Source organism: Epinephelus lanceolatus, chromosome 11 (assembly GCF_041903045.1).
Source record: "Epinephelus lanceolatus isolate andai-2023 chromosome 11, ASM4190304v1, whole genome shotgun sequence".
NCBI lineage: Eukaryota > Metazoa > Chordata > Actinopteri > Perciformes > Serranidae > Epinephelus > Epinephelus lanceolatus.
The window spans coordinates 43,185,254-43,204,055 of record NC_135744.1 but is presented as its reverse complement, the minus strand read 5'-3'; the positions used below and the strand labels follow the sequence as shown (position 1 = coordinate 43,204,055).

At 37.9% G+C, this 18,802-nt stretch overlaps 1 protein-coding gene across 1 annotated transcript; it reads left to right on the top strand.

The window, feature by feature from the left end:
* Nucleotides 1-1,273: 1,273 nt before the first annotated feature.
* Nucleotides 1,274-10,521, top strand: LOC117262521 (P2R1A-PPP2R2A-interacting phosphatase regulator 1). Its single transcript, XM_033635531.2, has 9 exons — nt 1,274-2,015; nt 4,522-4,606; nt 4,698-4,754; nt 5,939-5,985; nt 6,063-6,120; nt 6,457-6,521; nt 6,606-6,661; nt 8,612-8,696; nt 8,784-10,521. The coding sequence occupies exons 1-9, from the start codon at nt 1,915-1,917 to the stop codon at nt 8,905-8,907; spliced, it is 678 nt and encodes a 225-aa protein (XP_033491422.1). The 5' UTR covers nt 1,274-1,914; the 3' UTR covers nt 8,908-10,521.
* The last annotated feature ends 8,281 nt before the right edge of the window (nt 10,522-18,802 follow it).

Here is an 18,802-nt window from a genome sequence, read left to right as displayed (position 1 = left end):
GGCAAGGAATAATTATGTTGATTTATGCAAACAAAAAAAAAAAAAAAAAAAATACATGGGATTTTTTAAATTTTTTTTATTTTGACAAATATACTAAACACCATATTGTTTCATATGCATTCAGCATAAATTACTATTATATTTGTGTATTTAGTTTCCATGCAGGTATTACTCAGACGATACAAGACAAATATTTTCCATTATTTTACTTATAGCACTTTCTAAAAGTAGTGTTTCAAGGATAAAACAGTGGCAAGACGTTAAACAGTTTGGGATGAACAAATTCCAAAGAAATAAAAAATATGTCTAAATCTTAATACAACAATTACAACAAATTATAAATAGGAAAAATAATTATAATGATAAATAATCAGCGTTGAGGAGTAACTAGTTACGAATAATTAAAATTCAAAATAAATATAATTGTAATCAGTTACTGAGAATATTTGTAATTAAATTACAGTTACTAATTAAAATATTGGTGATTACAAAGGGATAATGCCTGAACATATTACTATCAGTAAAAAGTTTATATGTATAATAAAACACTCATTCTGTAGCTTTGCATCTTTTTACTGTGCAGGAACGCCGTCCTTTGCCGTCACCTGTTTCTGGACATTTTTCAGCTTTATACCCCAGTTTAAAACTTTTTTTTTTTTAAGTAATAAAATGTAATAGTTTAAAAATAAATCAATTGATTATAATAGTTTTAGTTTTTTTATTTTTTAACGATTTTGCTAGTTGTGCACTTTTAACTACGTGGCTCACGCAGTAACTCTGTCCTCTGTGTTTTCTTTCTTGCTGTATAAAAGCACTATATCAATAACTTTTACTTATTTACATTAATATTGGTAAAGCAGAGTTACAGGGATAAAACAGTGACAAGAGGTTTAACACATTACAAATTAAAAGGAAAAAATAAATTGAAGAATGACAAGAATTAAAACAAATTACAAACAGTTAGAAAATAAATTAAGAAATTATAATAGTTTTATGCTGGTAAAAAACAGTCACGGGGATAAATTAAAACAATTACAACAAATTACAAATATTTTTTAAAATTAAGAAATTATAATAGTTTTATATATTCTTATTATCTTGCAGTCCCCACAGGACAAACTAAAAATAATTAAACTCAATTAATTAAAGTGAATTATTGCTGCTTGACTTTGTCACTGCTTGTGTTTGTGTTGCAGTTCCCTGTGCGGCCGGCCCGAGGCGGCGGCGCTGTTTCTCAGTTGCTGAACTACAGTGTGTATTTGCTGAAGGACTATGTTGTGAAAATCTTTCAAAGTGTTGGTTTTCCGTGATTACGGGGCTCTTCTGGACGTCTGCTCGGTGGGTTAGGGGGCCCGTGTGACCGACTCTCCCGGTGGACTGTGTGCGCAGCCCGGGTGCGGCTGTTTCGGGCAGCTGCTTAGCGGTTTTCTGATCTCTGACTGGAGGTTTTTTACTGCAAACCAAGTTAGCTCAACAGCTAATCCTAAAAGTCACGTCACCTGTGCGGACTCGAATTAAAAGTTTCCCGGTGGAGCCGGGACAGCCGGGTCACTTTTGACTGTGTGACCGTACAAAACTTTGTCTCGGGTGTTTTTGCGCCGGGTTCGTATTTTATCTCGCTTTTGCGCAGCCATAAAAATTGCGTTGGAGACAGCAGCAAGTGAAGCGTAGCTGCGGGTTTTAGATGACGGTGAGACCCGCAACCGGACACGGATAAGGTGTTTCCTTCGGAGGGAAATGCGGTAGAGAGGACACCGCCTCGGTGTTCAGCCCGCTGACTTGGCGGCTCTGGGTTTGCTGCTCGTGAGGCCTGCGGGTCGGGCTTCCACCGGGCTTGAGTAGAGCCCGACGCCGACGTCGAGAGGTCGGAGGCCGGCAGTCGGCGCTGCCACCGCCGGGCCTGCGGTCCGAGTTATGGAACGGATGGAAGTGGACCAGTGCGCAGGCGCAGCTGGTGGGGCAGGAGGCGGGGCACTCCGCAGATCGAACAGCGCCCCCATGATCACCAGTGTCAGGTCAGTGGTACTACAGCTAGATGTGCAGCACCAAACTCCATTAAAGAACAGCACATTTATTTTTGTCTTGTTCACAGAGCGCCACAGACATTTATTAACAATGACGTAACACATGGATTTTAGGTAAAGAAGTCACTCTTTAATTCGGCATACTTAAAATACTACAAGCATCACGTAGGACAATAATATTTAAACGTAAGTAATAATTATGTATTATCTATTTAGGTTAGTATATATATTGTGTAAATAATCTTGTTTAGGTTAACATACATACACACACATATATATCTATATATTTATATATTTTTTTGTTAATAATCCTGTTTATTTGAACTATATATTTGTAAATACTCTTGTTAAATTTCTTATATTTTCACTTATCTTTCCTCTCTTGCAAGGAGCACTTGTAACGAAAATAATTTCCCCTCGGGGATCAATAAAGTATTTCTGATTCTGATTTGGTATAATCAGGATCAGAAAAAGCTTATTGATCCCCGGCGGGGGGGAAATGGTGATAACGTAGTAATAGTAACGCGTAGAGAATTATGAGTTAATCGAAATAAGAAAAATCTTAAGGAAAAAAAAAAAAGTACATTATACTACAATTTTTAACAGTGTAAAATATTTGAAAATATAAAATATCTTAAATATGCTTAGTCTGTTAAGTGTGCTAAAAAAGTACAAAATATGATCCTTACCTATTGAAGTCGTATGTATAGTTTTAAAGATAAAAAAGATATATGAGGCTGCAATTTACAATACTATATATATATATATATATATATATATACACACATATATAAATAGAAATAACAAATATGTGTAGTGTGTGGATCATATGTTAAATATACATTCAGGAAAGATGTTGCTAAGAATAAATTAGGACACCGAAAAGAATATTGCAGAGTTTAATAATTTCACCAATTATTGTACAGTGTTCCAAAAAGAATGATTGTTCTCTAATGAGTCTCTAATCCTCAGTTATAATATAATAAATGAATTATGGAATTATAACTGCAGTCCTCCGTTTTCCTTTGCACAAAAGGATTTTTTGGAATTCTGTGTCAGAAATCAGAATTTAAAATACTGCATTGAACCCTGGGAGGGAACTGAGACATGATACAGTTGCCTTTAAACTGTATATAGACGTAGAGAAATAATAATTTAAGTACAATGTTTTATAAGAAATCTGCACATTGACGAATAATTATAATGTTGAATGTACAATTAAACATTGAATCTAAAAGACGTTAGATGTATATGGCTGCTTTTGTTAACTTAATAAAAAATAGTGCAATAGCTAGTTTTTGTTTGTACTTTATATTTCAGAGGGAAATATCCTTTTGACTCCACGACATCTACAGCTGAAGTTAGTTTTTACTTTACTGGCTCAAATCGAAACATGATCAGTCTGTAAATTCTCATGATTTATTTTAAAACATTTATTAAAGTAGTGAATAAAAGCAGCTCGATCTAATTCAGCTACACCGTTACATTTTTTTGTACAGATAAATTTAACGTTTTTATTTGGTGTCAAATATTCTGCCGACAAATCGTTCTGGTTCTTATTGATGTACGCAGTTTCCTACGGAGCCACTAAAGCGCCGAAAATGCAGTTTGTGATTTTGTGCGCACAAGACAGTAGGCTAATGTTTGCATCGTGTGTGCACAAGTTAATTAATTAATTATAATAACTTGTTCCCACAAGGTTATTAATTTGTGCACAGAAGATGAGAACTTGTTCCTACGTGATGATGAACAAGTTCTTTACTTGTGCGAATAAAATAACAACTTGTTCCCACAAGATGATTAATAAATAATTAAGTTGTGCGCATAAGAAAATAACTTGCTGCCAAAATGACAAGTTTTCCCACAAGATGATAAACAAGTTAACTTGTTCCCACAAGATTATTCATTTTTGCGCACTAGATCATTCCTTGTTCCCACAAGATAGTCAACTAATTATTGACTTGTGTGCACATAATAACTTGTTCCCACAAGGCTTTTAACTTTCCGCACTAGATAATGAATTGTTCCTGCAGGATGAATAACAAGTTATTGACTTGTCCAAACAAAAATAACTTGTTCCACAATGACAACTTGTTCCCACAAGACTATTAACTTTTATGCACTAGATAATAATTTGTTCCCACAAGATCAGAATCTGAATAAACTTTATTGTCCTCCAGGAGGAAATTTGTCTTGGACATTCAGTGCTTGGCAGCTGTAAACACGTTCAATTTACAAACATACAATTACACACATACATGCCCATCAATAGACTACACCTTACTGTGGCGTCTGTAATTAACCATCAGATTGATTAACAAGGATGTGACACGGTGTGTTTTTGTTGTGAAGAGAACAAGCGGACGGCTCAGACAGCTGAAAAGTCGACACGTCTTTAAAGAGTGTCTCTGTATAAACACACATATATATAAATAAACTAAATGTCTCTGTTAGTGAAATAATGTTGTTGTTGTTGTTGTTGTGGTGTCTGTCTCAGCGATGGGATGACCGTCTTCAGTCCGGTGTCCTCGGCTCGGTACAGACGCAGCAGTGTGTCCATCAACCCCAGCTGTCCCTCACAGGTCAGTGTTTGACTCACAGTGATGATGTATTTGACGCACGGACTCGTCACCACCTGCTGACCTTCATGCATCATCTCCTCCTCTTCCTCAGCTCGTCCCTCTTTCTCCTTTCTCTCTGACCGGAGACAGACTCGACCACAAGAGGCAGGTGAGGACGTCACACTTCTTCTTCTTCTCTTTTCACTCTGCTGGTCCGACAGATCACAACAACACAGGGACGTCCTCTCTGTGGTGTCCTCACAGTCATTAGAGACACTATTACTGACACGTCTGTTTGTTTGTGTTTACTCTGATTAGGTTTGTTTTCTTTTTTAACATGAGTTAGTATTTCAGTGTAAAAGTGTCACTGTACAGAGATAGATCCCTCTATACATGGAAAGATACAGAGATACTCACAGTCATGATAAAAAATAAAATGAAATAATACTAAATATGATAATAACAAAAATAAATGAAAGGAGATATAAATAAAAACAATAAAGAGGTAAATATTCAGTCAGAGGATTCAGGGAAGAGAGTTGGATAATTTTCTATAATATATGGATATATCGATATCTGTTAGCGCCCAAATGAGTCGTTATATATCCTTAAAATATAAGTTGTCTTCAGAAATAATGTACAAAACAGCTTATAACCTTAAATGTAATTTATTTCCAAAACACAAAGCGACATAAATGATCCAAATTCTCTTCAACATGAGCTGCTCCCAATTTCAGTGGATTTGTATATTTCCAGTCTTTATTTTGCAAATAAAAAAGTTTTAACCACAAATCGAACATATGGAGGCCTCTGTTACTGAAAACATATTCATTTCATTTAGTGTCCCTTCGTTATCTTTTTCAAATTAAAAATTGTATCGTATTTTACGTGTCTGCAGTTCGTGTAATAGTTTTAAAACACCTGAAATTCTGTTTGGAAAATTAAAGATTAAATAATCTTTATTTAATTAAATTACAAAATGCTCCACAAAGCAGAAACTTCATCCATCAGCCACGAGCTGAAGACAACTGCAAGAATCTAAAATAAAAAAAATAAAAATATGGTTGAAATTTGAACAATGACAAATAAATATTCATGTGAGTAACGTGGGACTTTATTTTGTTATATTTATATAAACATTTTATGTTTCGTGGCTTGTTGTTGTTTTTCTTCTTTTTGAATCACTCAGAAATTTAAATAGTCGTAACAAAAACCTGTCGGTGAAGCTCGACTGAGTTTCAGGTGATATGTGGAGATTTGTTGGTTTTATTTGAGGCACTTTGGTTTAACAGTGGAGACGAACAGGTGATAGGGTCAAAGGTCAAAGGTCAGAGCTGTTTGTGTTTTCTGCAGGAGGAGAACATGGAGATGACGCTCAGAGGAAGTCTGCAGAGACTCAGGTACGTCACAGACACGACACCGTTCATGTCTCTGAAGTTTAATCCAGTGGGATTAACGTCTGTGCTCTCCCTCCCAGTGCTTCCAGTCTGATCCCAGTTCCTCCAGTCAGTCAGTGGCACAACCACACGTCAGTGGTGAGCATCTCCACACCAGCTTTTAACGACCAGGCTCTTATTTTGAAGGTGGTGCTTCCTGTCAGTCAGGATGTTTACCTGAAATGCTGAGGCTCATGGGTAATGTAGTATTCAGAGCAATCCCATCCACCAATCAGAGGGAGAGATGTCAGGAAACACAGATGAAACATTTTTAACATTACAATAATAATGTCGGTCACTGATCTGGATTATTGTCTGAATCCAGATCAGACTTAATCCAGTCTAGAGGTTATGTCTGAATCCAGATTAGTGGTAATAAACTAAATCCAGATTAGAGGGTTCTGACTGGCTGTTTTTTCACCTTTTCTTCTTCAGTGGTTTCAGTCACAGGACAGTGGCGTCACACCCAACTCCTCCCCGAGTCCCACCAGGAGGTTCAGGTACCCTGTTCACGTTGTGTCTTTATTGGAAGCTTCAGTCTGTATCAGTCTACTGACATACATGATGTGTTCACTGTCCGACAGACCAGCAGTCAGTGCCACGGTCAGATGGCCTGCGTTAACTCCACTCAAGAGGAAAGGTAATAATTTCACATTCACACCTGCAGTTACTGAGTCTAATCCACATGGAAACAAACTGTAAACACGTCTCTGGCACCAGTTTGTATCTTCATGTGCTGAACTTGTTAGACAAAGAGAAATAGTCTTTGTGTTTGTGTCCACCTGATGAATTTCTGACTTTGTTTTTGGTCACAACCAACTTTTTAAAAAAAATTTGTGGTGGTCATAGGTCAAAGGTAAAGGTCACTGTGTACTTGTCTGTTTAGTTATCTTTTTTTTTTTAAGATATTTTTTGGAGCATTTTAGCCTTTAATCGATAGGACAGATGAGCATGAAGGGGGGAGAGAGAGGGAGTGACATGCAGCAAAGGGCCACAGGCTGCAGTCGAACCCGGGCCGCTGCAGCAACAGCCTTGTACATGGGGCGCCTGCTCTATCTGCTAAGCCACCGACGCCCCTGTTTCGTTATCATGCACGTGATACCTCAAGAACAACCTGAGGGAATTTTTTTTCAAATTTGACGCAACAGCCACTTGGACTCAACAATGTTCCGATTAGATTTTCATCGTCAAAGGTCAAGATCGTTGTGACCTTGTGTCTGTCTCATTTCTGCAAACATAATTTCGAAAGAACACCTTGAGGGAATTTCTTCAAATCTGGCACAAACGTTCACTCAGACGCAGTGATATATTGATAGACTTTGGGTGTCACGGGTGAAAGATAAGGTCACAGTGACCTTGTCTGTCTTGTTATCATGAATGCCATATCTCAAGAATCTCTTCAGGGATTTTATTTTATTTTTTTAATTTGGCACAAACGTTTATTTGGACTCAAGGATGAGCCAATTTGTGAATTTTGTAGTCACAGGTCAATATCATTGTGTCCTTGTGTCCGTCTCATTCTCGCTAACATGATTTCTAAAAAAAATGCCTTGAGAGAATTTCTACAAATTTGACAGAAACGTCCATTCAGACACAACGATAAACTGATTACATTTTAGGGTCACAGGTCAGTGGTTAGGTCACTGTGACCCTGTCTGTGAAGAAGGGATTTTTTTATTTTTTTCAGATTTGGCACAAACGTCCCCTTGGACTCAGTGGTGAATTGATTTCTGTCCCATTTTCACAAAACAAAATTTCTAAAGAACACCTTGAGGGAATTTCCTCAAATTTGACACAAAGTCTCAACTCAATGGACTTAATGATAAAGTGTTTAGACTTGGGGGTCATAGGTCAAAGGTAAAGGTCACCGTGACCTCATCTGTCTCGTTTATCATGAACGGGATATGTCAAGAACACCATGAAGGAATTTCCTCAAATTTGCCACAAACGCCTCAAGTCAATGGACTCAGCGATGAACTGATAAGATTTTGGTGGCCATAGGTCAAAGGTAAAGGTCACTGTGACCTTGTCTGTCTCATTATCATGAATGTGATATCTCAAGAACACCTTAAGGGAACTTACATAAACATGCACTTGAACTCAAGGATGAACTGATAAGAATATGGTGGTTGAAGGTCAAAGGTCAGTGTGACGTCACAAAATGCGTTTTTGGCCATAACTCGAGAATTCTTTAACCAATTCTGACCAAACTTGACACAAATGTCTAACAGGATAAAATAATGAAGGTCAAAAGGTCAAAGGTCAGCTTGACTGTGACATCATCATGTTTTAACGTCATATCTCAGGAACAGAAGGGGAGACATTTGGTCAGATACTGAATTGGTGAGTCTAATCTTGAAACTGTGCTGATTGTATAGATCTTCTGTGTGTGAAGCATCCATGTTTTCACTGACATGGATGGAGACTGTCAGAGACACTGGACTGGTGGGCGGAGTCATACAACCACAGGGTGGACTGGTGGGCGGAGTCATACAACCACAGGGTGGACTGGCGGGCGGAGTCATACAACCATGGGGCATGGATTTTAGATTTTTATATATGTACATTTGTGAACCTTTTTGTCTCTCAGGAGGGGTGGAGTCTGACGGACCCCCAAAGAAGCTTTTTGTCGCCGGGGTGACAGATCCCGCCCACCGCAGCAGCTACACTGTCAGGTGAGGATCATCTTGAGCACATGTCAGTCGTAGCAGTATGAAAGTTTAAATAACAAATAAAGCTTCCTCTTCTGTCTCCCTCCTCAGTGTCTCACAGTCAGCGGAAGACTCTCCTCCTGCAGGAGGCGTCAGTCCTCAGTCCAGCCCTCTGTCTCTGTCTCCTCCCCCTTCCTTCACCCCCTTCACCTCCCACCAGCACCCCGGACACTAAAACCCTCCTCCCCCCTGCTCACCCAGAGTGCTGACCCTGTCACTGTGGGATCAGACCGACCACCAGCAGCTCCAGAGACCCTCAAACACCTGGAGGAACATCGACCCCATCGCACCTTATTTTGGTTCCAATCATCTGCCAGCATCACTGTAAGCCCCGCCTCCCTAATGGACAGACAAATCACAGGAAGTGAAGATGTGACACATTCGGAGGTGAAGATCACCTTCAGTTCAGCCTGCTCTCTGCTCTCTGAGCAGGATATTTCTTTTGCATCTGTGAAGCTTCAGACTTTTTTGTTGGTCGGTCATCACACAGCATCACTCTTTCTTTCAAGCATCAGGCAGAAGGACATATACGCTGTGTCACGTGTGCGGCTCCACCCCCATCAGAGGGCGTGGCCTTGAGGTTCAAACTCCTCACTCTCATGTTAAAGGATAAACAAAGGATTCATCAGCAGCACCATCGTGAGATCACGGAAAACGTTTGGGAAACTGAGGACACACTGGTTGTGTCGTCAGACTGGAATCGATTGTGCTCACTAAAAGAAAAGGGTGTTGTTGGTAGTTGTGGGGAGCAGATGAGCAACAGACACACCTCCCCAATCTCAATGTGTCCTGTGGACCAAGCAGCTGATCCTGATTGGTTGCAGAGAGGAGTTAATGTTATACAAGTTGTGCTGATTCAAGGATAAAAGAACAAAGCACCTAAACGTCTCTGCCTGAAGACGTCTCTCGTTCCTCAGCTTCATTCTTCAGATTTGTTCTGCAGACATCAAAAGAGTCGGAGCCTTACATGGGATGACTTCCCATTGGAGGATGCAGCTCTAATCTGACCAATCAGTCGATGCTGTTAGTGAAGCTCCAGATCTTCTCTGATCAGTTATTCTGAAGAAGTTCTAATAGGATCTTGAGTTTTAATCAAGATGTAATTGCGGGTGATGACTAAATGTTCTCAGACTGTTGATCACAATCGTCTCTCTAAAGGAGTCGAAGTTCTTCAGGAACATTTCGTTCCACCCACAGTGATACAGTCGACACCTACAGGAACTGAACTACACAGAGAACCTTCAGCCGGTCCTCTGCTTATTGTCCTGGAGTCGCACTTGTTGGAAGTCATGTAATTTATGAGGACAATATAGGAATCACATGATTTATTTAGACACGGTCTTGAAGATGAAGTCATGAGAACTCATAACTGATGGGTCTGTGGAGTAACATCTGGACTCTCCCAGCACTTAAACAAATCAGCGAACCAGGGTTACACACTACGCAAAGTTAGTCCCTCCAGGAGGTTGCAACAGTAAACGCAAATTCAGCCAGACCTCGTGAATTCTGCGCAGCCCTGCAATTTTGTCCCATCGAGGCAACTTAACCGCAAACGTTAATAGCCCTTCTGTGCAGAGTTTGCATGTTCTCCCTGTGTCAGCGTGGGTTTCCTCCAGGTGCTCCAGCTTCCTCCCACAGTCCAAAGACATGCAGGTTAATTGGTGACTCTAAATTGTCCGTAGGTGTGAATGTGAGTGTGAATGGTTGTCTGTCTCTATGTGTCAGCCCTGTGATAGTCTGGTGACCTGTCCAGGGTGAACCCTGCCTCTCACCCTGGGATAGGCTCCAGCCCTCAAAACTGCCTGTGAAATCCTGGAGGGACTGAATAGTGCATCTTAAGATTTTTATCAAATTTTATATAATTTTATTCAGCTAATCTGCTGAAGATAGTTTGCATCTTCAGTCAGCTAGAGAAATTACAAAATAAAGAAAAACCTGAATATCCCAAAACAGTCTTTGTCCCAGCAACCCTCTGAACGGGCTATAGCTTTTTGCAAGGCCAAAACTGCTAGTTGTTGAGAATTTTTGTCGGGTATTTTTCACCCCAGACTCGCTACACCTGAGTCAAATTCAGCCACTGAACAAAAGTTTCAGTCATCGAAGCCTAAGATTTTTGTGTTTTAAAGACAGTTTTAGTTTTTGTGTCACGGCTGAGTCACCCTGACTGAAGCTTTCTGGTTTTACCAGAGAAAACTTCAAAGACTTATTTTGTTTGTCGACAGTTTGTCAAACTTGGGCTGACGGTTGACAGACTGTAGGACGTCTTTTTCTCCGGGGGTGAGAAACTGGTTTTACAAACTGGTTCCCGGTCAGTAGAAGTGTGAAGAACTTGTGGTCTGTTTGTTAATAGTGTATCTATATGTGAATATTGACAGTCGGAGCAGCTGATATGTGCTCACTTTTCTTCAGCCTGCATGGTTTGATTGTACATATTGAATCTGCAGGAAGCGACCATGCTCTTCCCTCGTAAAGGTGCATTTATACTTTGACTTCTTTCATTTCCCTCTAAGTTTGCTCTCTGACCGGCTTTAGTCTTCTCTACTTGAAATCAGCCACATTGTGTTCGTGAAGGTCATCTGATTGGTTCAATCCCCAGAAAATCTTTATCACTTACTGTTTAAAAAAAAAAGGGTCACTAATCATTTTGACTTCCTCTGCGTTTTCTTTCTGACAAATCTATCAAACTTGTTTTGAGGTGGTTGTTTTTTTGAACCAGTGTTACAACAGTTGATTTTTTAAGACCCGGACCAATCTCGGCTCTCGTTAACGGCTCTGGACTCTTACTTAAAGCAGACTTGTACTAAGTCTGCTTTAAGAATACATAAGTTTTAATCCCAGGGTTGGGCAATAATTCAGTATCATCGGTCTTCAATTTAATCATATCGCGACGATAGGAAATTCTGTTATTGTTCACACAAACTAATTTGATGCACATCAGTTCATTCTTTGACATCAGTTTATTTGATGTGATTTTGCACATATTTGCCACGTTGTGTAATAAACCATCATCAGGAAGTATCTGTACGAATATTGTGACAGTAATGTCAACCATGCTGTCCCCAGCTGCAGATAATCCTGTTAATATTCTAATGGTTTCATTCCAAAATCTGTGGAGCCCCTAAGAGGACATGATCAAGTTTCTTGTGATCACCGTAAACTATCTGGCGCTCAACATAAATTACATGGCGCACACTAAAGATTAAATAGCACTCACCGTGAACTATGTAGCCTTCAGCAGAAATTGTTTGGAGCTCAACAGAAACTATCTTGCACTCATTGAAATTATCTGGCACCCACCGTAAACTATGGAGAGGTCAGTAGAAACTATCTGGTGCTCATCGAAACTTTTCTTGTGCTCCTTCTTGTGCACCATAAACTTTCTTGCACTCAAACTATCTGGCGCTCAATTTAAACTATCCGGTGCTCAGTAGAAATTATCTGGCACTCACCGTAAACTATCTGACAATCCTCATAAACAATCTGGCACTCACCGTAATCTACCTGGTGCTCACTATAAACTGTCTGGGACTCATCAAAGTGATTTAGGACTCGCGCCCTTTAAAACCGACTCAGTGCTGAGTAGAAACAGTCTGGTGCCAAACAGCAGGTTTCCTCTTAGAGGCTCCATAACCATCAGAGTCATCCCCACATTAGTCACTAGATTTGCACAGACATCGTTGATCATTTGAAAACGTGACTTTAATGATAATTCATTAATGTGGATTTTGACAGTTTTATTAATATGTGATTCTGATTTTTATTTTGTCTTAGTCTGCAATTATTGTAATGATTCAATACAAGTGCACAAGAATGTGACTTTGTTAAGTCACAGATGTAGCCATCTCACCACAGGGGTCAGAGGTCAGAGGTCAGAGGTGAGGGTTACAGACACGAGCTGCAGTTCTGCTTCCAACTTTTGCACTTGCACAGTATTGTACAGTTTTGTACTATCACTCATCATTGTGCCTGAACATGTCGTCATAGTTGTCGGAGGTTGTTTTTTTTCTCACGTGTGTCGATTTAAACATCGGATCTGAGAGATTTTATAATCACCTGACACCTGTGAGATGTGTTCGTACGTATAGTCTCTATAAGCTGTTTTTATAGAAGTGTCTTTCCCCCCTCGCTGCTCATTCAGCTGCTCCAACAAACAAAAATTCCAAATCTTTTTCTTTGTGATGCATTTGACATATTTTTCGTTGTCACAACTTTGCACAGAACTAGTTTAGACCACCTTAATCTTTATATTGTGTTACATGATCGGTGACTTATCGTCATGTAAGAAATGCTGTTGACTTTTGCTTTTTCTCGCTTTATTTCTTGACTTATAACCGCCTCTGTGAGTCTATCCTGTTTCAGAGAAATGCACTCAGCAGTTGTAAATAATTCTAGAAGAGTTTGGGTCAGTTGTAGTTTGGATTTTGTGCTCAGTTCAGCTTGTTTAGAAAACAACATCAACTCCTTGAGATAACAGAAACTCAGCAAAAGTGGGTTACTGTTAAGGCTCAGTATCATTTAATAATCTGTGGTACTGGTGCCAAAGATACCGAAACCATTTTTAAATCTCTGACTTTGAGAAAGTATGCAATTTTTTTGCATTTATTTTTCAAGAAACCCTTTCATTAAGCACAATAAGCCAAAGCTGTTGAAATGCTTAACAACAAGTAGACATAGAATAATTTTTAAAATGGACCAAATATTGATTTAAACTATTTGACAAAAGAATAATAAATGCGATTATGAATGTGATGTTTTGGAATTTGATAGTTTTCGATATCTGATGTTACAGAAACATTTTGGTTGTGGCCCCAAAAATATTGAGGTTCAATATGTTAACTCCAACCAGGTTCAATAATGCTTTGATTTCGTATCGTATCATTTTTGTTGTTTGGTTTGTTTTGTGCAGTTTTGGGCCGTAATTTGATATTTCAAATTCTCGTGTTCAAAAAAAAAAAAAAAAAAGCCATTAAATGAATCAACATAACCAAATTTTACCATGATATGCTTAAAAATATTTACATTTTGAATATTTGAATATCGTAAAACATCAATGTCAAAATATTTCTGTGATAATTATCATGTATTAGCCTCGTCTAATTAGCATATTGGCCATATCAGTTTGTATTTAGCTATTTAACCATCAACATTTGGGAATTTTCAAAAATTTTCCTTCAGTTTTTTTTGTTGTACAGATACAAAAAAGAAAATTTGCAATTCTAAATCACTTTTTTTTTGTATGATTATGGGGAAAAAAAATCAGCTACAGGTTTTGGTTCTAATTTATTTTTAGAATCAACAAAACCTGTACGGAGTGATTCATCCCAAATCACATACAGACGTTAAAGTGTCGAGAAGCAGGATAGACTTATCTCAGAGGTAACAACACGCTGCCAAATTCAGTTAGCTGTACAGACACAAACTGTAGCTTTAAGATAATTTTCTGTTTATTATTTTTAACTTTGCACATTCACCGTTGTCCCATACTGTGTGAAGAGACAAAGTGTTTATATGTAGCTGGATCAACATGTGATGTGGACTCTCGTACGAATTTCTGCTTCAGAGAATGTTTTTACGCCAAAAATTCTTTAAATGAAACAGTAAGATAAAGTCTTACATTATTAGAACAGTATTCACTGATGTGTTTTTGTCTCATTCTCACCTTTATGTCCTTAATGGATTTCCTCTCTTGGTTTTCTTTGCTTTACAACGTTTAAAGCATCCAGTCAACTTCTGGAAATGTCTCCAGGTTCAAATCATTGTAAGTCCAATTTTTGACGTATATTTCCAGTGTGATCGGAGGTTTGTTTAACTTGCTGCTTTACATTAACCTCTATTATACGGAGTCCTGAGAGTCCCAACAGGTGATTTTTTTTTCATCAAAAAAAAACATCTCTCGGGACTTCCGGGGCCCTCTGCTGTCAATTTATGCCCTTTTGTACAATTTTTCCTCTTTTTTTTCCTTTCGTTTTTGTCTTGCCGTGTAAAAGTCATTGTAACTTGGTAAACGCTAACAGTAAGCATAAAACAATAAAATGTTAGTATATTAGCATGCTAACGATAGTCATGACAAAGCTGTAGCCAAGTCAGTGACTACTAACATGCTAAATTTTACATGACAATCATAAGGTATTAGCATGAATGCTAACTATAGCTATGCTCTACAGTCTTGCCTACATGCTAATGTTAGTTGAGCCTGACAGGCAGGATCTGATGCTGTGTCTCAATTCAGATTTAATGAAGTACACTTTGCGCACTGTGTCCTTTCTCGTCAAGTGTGTTAATTTCGACAGGGTGGTGTCGTCCTAAATCACGCAAATGTTGTGCACTTGCTGGAATTTATGAACGTAACATTTGACCGCCTCCTCTTAATGGCAAAATGCAAGTGGACGGAGTGTTACCTACAAGATTTCACGGTGATTGTTGCCTGCCAAAATGACTTCTGACTTATTTGCTTATTCATCGTAACGACTGTTGCAACTTCCTCAGTCGCCATTTTCACAAGTTTGGTAGTCCCGCCCCTTCTGCTATGTATCCAAGATGGTGACCATCATACTTCCATGCGTCCTCATGTTGGCATAGATACAGCCAATAGATGGCACTAGAGGGTGGAGTCAAAATTTCCCCACAACAAGAAATGAGGCAACGGTGGAGGAGGTTGTAATATTGTACCTGTAAACGGAGGCAGTGTTGTGGACACTAGTGGTCTGTGTGGCCATTATTTACATCCCAACATGTTCCCAACATTATTGATTTGTTGACCCCGCCATTTTTTGAACGTCTCCATCATCTCCTACGGTTGTCTTTTGCTTGAACTATGCTACATTGCCCCCATGATCTCCGGTGCTACTGCTCTGATTCATCAGTATTAGTGAGCTTTCAGAAAACTTGCATAAACACATAAAATGAACGCAGAGTACAAACAGAAGGTTCCTCCTATCTGCGTGTCTTACGTTGAGCATAAACAAGAGCTTTTTTGACTGTTACCCATAGCGCACTGCATTTTGTCATACGTGTCAGTGTGAACACACTTACGCACTCAAAATAGCAAATGTAAAAGCCTTTGAAAACCAAGTCCGTATTTTGCTTTTGAAATTGTTCCACATTTTAAAATAAATACAACCTCACATTATGTCGTTTATGTTTACACACAGACTCTGAAACTTTGAGACATAGCATGAGATATCCAAAACAGCCACTGTATGAATTACATTGTTTCTTAAGGAATTGTGACCAATATGCACCAAATGTGTGAGACCCTTGTTAGCGCCCTCTGGTGGACAAACTATTGTAAAAAAGACAGTGTCTAAATTATCACCTAAATTAATTTGACAAACTAATTCTTAAGGTCCACTTACAAGCTTTTTCCCCAGTTTTCAGCCACATGTCACGGTCCGATTACAGTAGAAATGATAAGCTATTAATCAACAGACAGAATTTTTTTTAGCAACAATTTCATAATAATCATATTTTAATTGCAGTAATTTCAATTTTAAAGCAAAAAAATGTTTTAAAGCAAAAAAAAATTTGAGAGCAAAAAAATCACCAAGTGTGTTAATTTCAGCTTTTCAAAAGTCAGTATTTGCTGTTTTTCTGTCTCCTGTAATTGTGAACTTAATATATTAGAGTTTGGGATGTATTAATACCTCCACTCAGGCTTTGAGGAACTTTGATCACTGACATTTCAAAGACCGAGCTGAAGGTCTCAATAAAATTTAGTGGAATTACATTGTTTTCGCATATTCATAATATCTGTAACCATAAAGTTTGAGTTACAGCTTGAGTTTTCCTCCGACACCACCAGTTTAAAAATAAGGGGAAACCCTCTCATCACGCTAGAAATGTATCGTCTTTTCATTTTTGATGACAAACTGAGATGATTTTTGCTTTGTTGACACTTCCTGACTCTTGACAACAACTTCACCCCTAAAATATATATCAATAAATTTCAGAAGCCTGTTTTATTTTTAGCTTCTTGCATATAATATGATACAAGTTGAATCTTTGTGTTGGTCGCTGTTTCATCAGGATCTGGACGTTATTAAGGTTGTTTTTTTTCTTGATGATGTCATTCATACTTAAATAATTTAAATAATGAAGTGTGGGAGGGTCGTTCTCTCTGTTTGTGTTTGCCATCACTGAGAGAGACGTTTGAGTATGTAGCGAGTAACCCCTCAGTGTTTTTCAGTATTAAAGCGATATTTCACTCTGGCAAATCACAGTGATTTCTCAGCACTGAAACTGACCCTTGCTGTGACCCGTAGTTTACCTGGTTAAAAGCTCTGGAAAAATCATTCTAACTCAAGGGCCAACATTGTTTTTTTTTTATTTTGTTTTCTCACAATCACAAAAAGAAGTGATTTCATGATCTTAATGTAAAAGTGTGCTTCAAAATATCTTTTTAAAGAAGTCAAGGTTACAAAAAGAAGAAAAAAGAAAATGATTCATAATTGTTGTGGTCATGTAAACAACAACAAAAAAGAGAAAAGAAAAGAAAACATTTTTGCCCTGTCTTACTATTTATAAAACTCCTAAGAATTAAACTTTATATTTACAGACTGCTCTACAAAGTCAACTGTCCTGTACCAGTCGTGATGCTAAGCTAAGTGAAGCAGCTGCGGACTGTAGCTTATTTGCCTGCCAGACAAAGCTGAGGGTGATATTTACCTTTATCTTCAAACTCTTTGCTAGAAAATGAATAAATTTCCCCAAATGAAAACTTAAAGCACTTTAAATTTATATGTTTGTGAAGCAAAAAAAAAAAGAAAGAAAAAGAAATTAATGTTTTTTAGTGTTTACCCTTGTAAGCAGAAAAGCCATCATGTAATTTGACTCTGATGCAGCGCCGACACCAGCAGCTTTATTTTCAGGTCAAACGTCGTGCTGAAAAATGACGCCGATCCAGCAGAGTGAGATACGACTTAAAAAAAGGGCTGCTAGAGTTTTAATCGACATGATAAAGGGAACTAAAAGCACATTGTTGAAAACATTCACACAAGTATTTTCAAAAATGTAAATAGTTTGTTCTTTCTGTTCTTTTTGCTTTTGGACAAATTCTCTACATAAGACGATTGAGATGATGTATTTTTATGCAACTGTAAAATAAAAGTCTATATTCAAGTGTTCATTCTCTCCTGAGGAGCTCGTGGCTGTAAAAATGATGCAGAATGACTTTTTAGATCTAGTGGAAACAATTCATCTACACTCTATAAATATATATAAATATTATATTGTATATGAAAACTCTCAATAAAAGAAATGTGTATCATATCAGAAAATGTATTTTGGCTCTTTCTTCTGTTTTGAAATGTCCATCCATCTGTTTTCATCTGCTCATCTGAGGCCGGGTCACGGGGGCAGCAGGCCAAGCAAAGCATCCAGCTTCCCAGCTCCAGCACATATAATATGATATAATATGAGTTTAGAGTACAGAGTTTTATTTATGAAAATCAATGACAAACTTTACTATGACTTTTTAATGAATTTTTTTGACATGCTATACTATGACATTTTTTCATGACCTCAAACGAAAGATAGTATTACTTTTTTCATGAAATTGTATTTCCATACTACGATTTTCTTTTTTGTGAAATGTTTTGACAAAGTACAAGTTTTTTCATGACTTTTGACGACATACTACGACTACAAATTTTCTTGGTGATATTTGATATTTGATGCTAAACTATGACATTTCTTCATGAATGTTAAGTTGATAAAGTACTATGACGTTTTTTTTAAGATTTTTGACGGCATGGTATACTATTACGTTTTTTCATAGTTTCTGACAATGTACCTATACTATGATGTTTTTTCATAGTTGTTGACATGTTTTAGTATGACGTTTCTTCATAGTGTAAGCACCATTTGTCAGTGATAAGTTTATTTTATTGTTAAATGGTATGACTTGTTATTACAGAGAGAAATATGTTTTATTGTAATGTTGAAGACATTGATAAACATGTAAGGTTACTTAATTTCTGTATGTTTGACATCTGTGAATCTTTATATTGGTCCTGTGCAGCTACCGTACACATGCAATGAACAGGAAGTGAAGCCTTGCTGTAAATGTATTG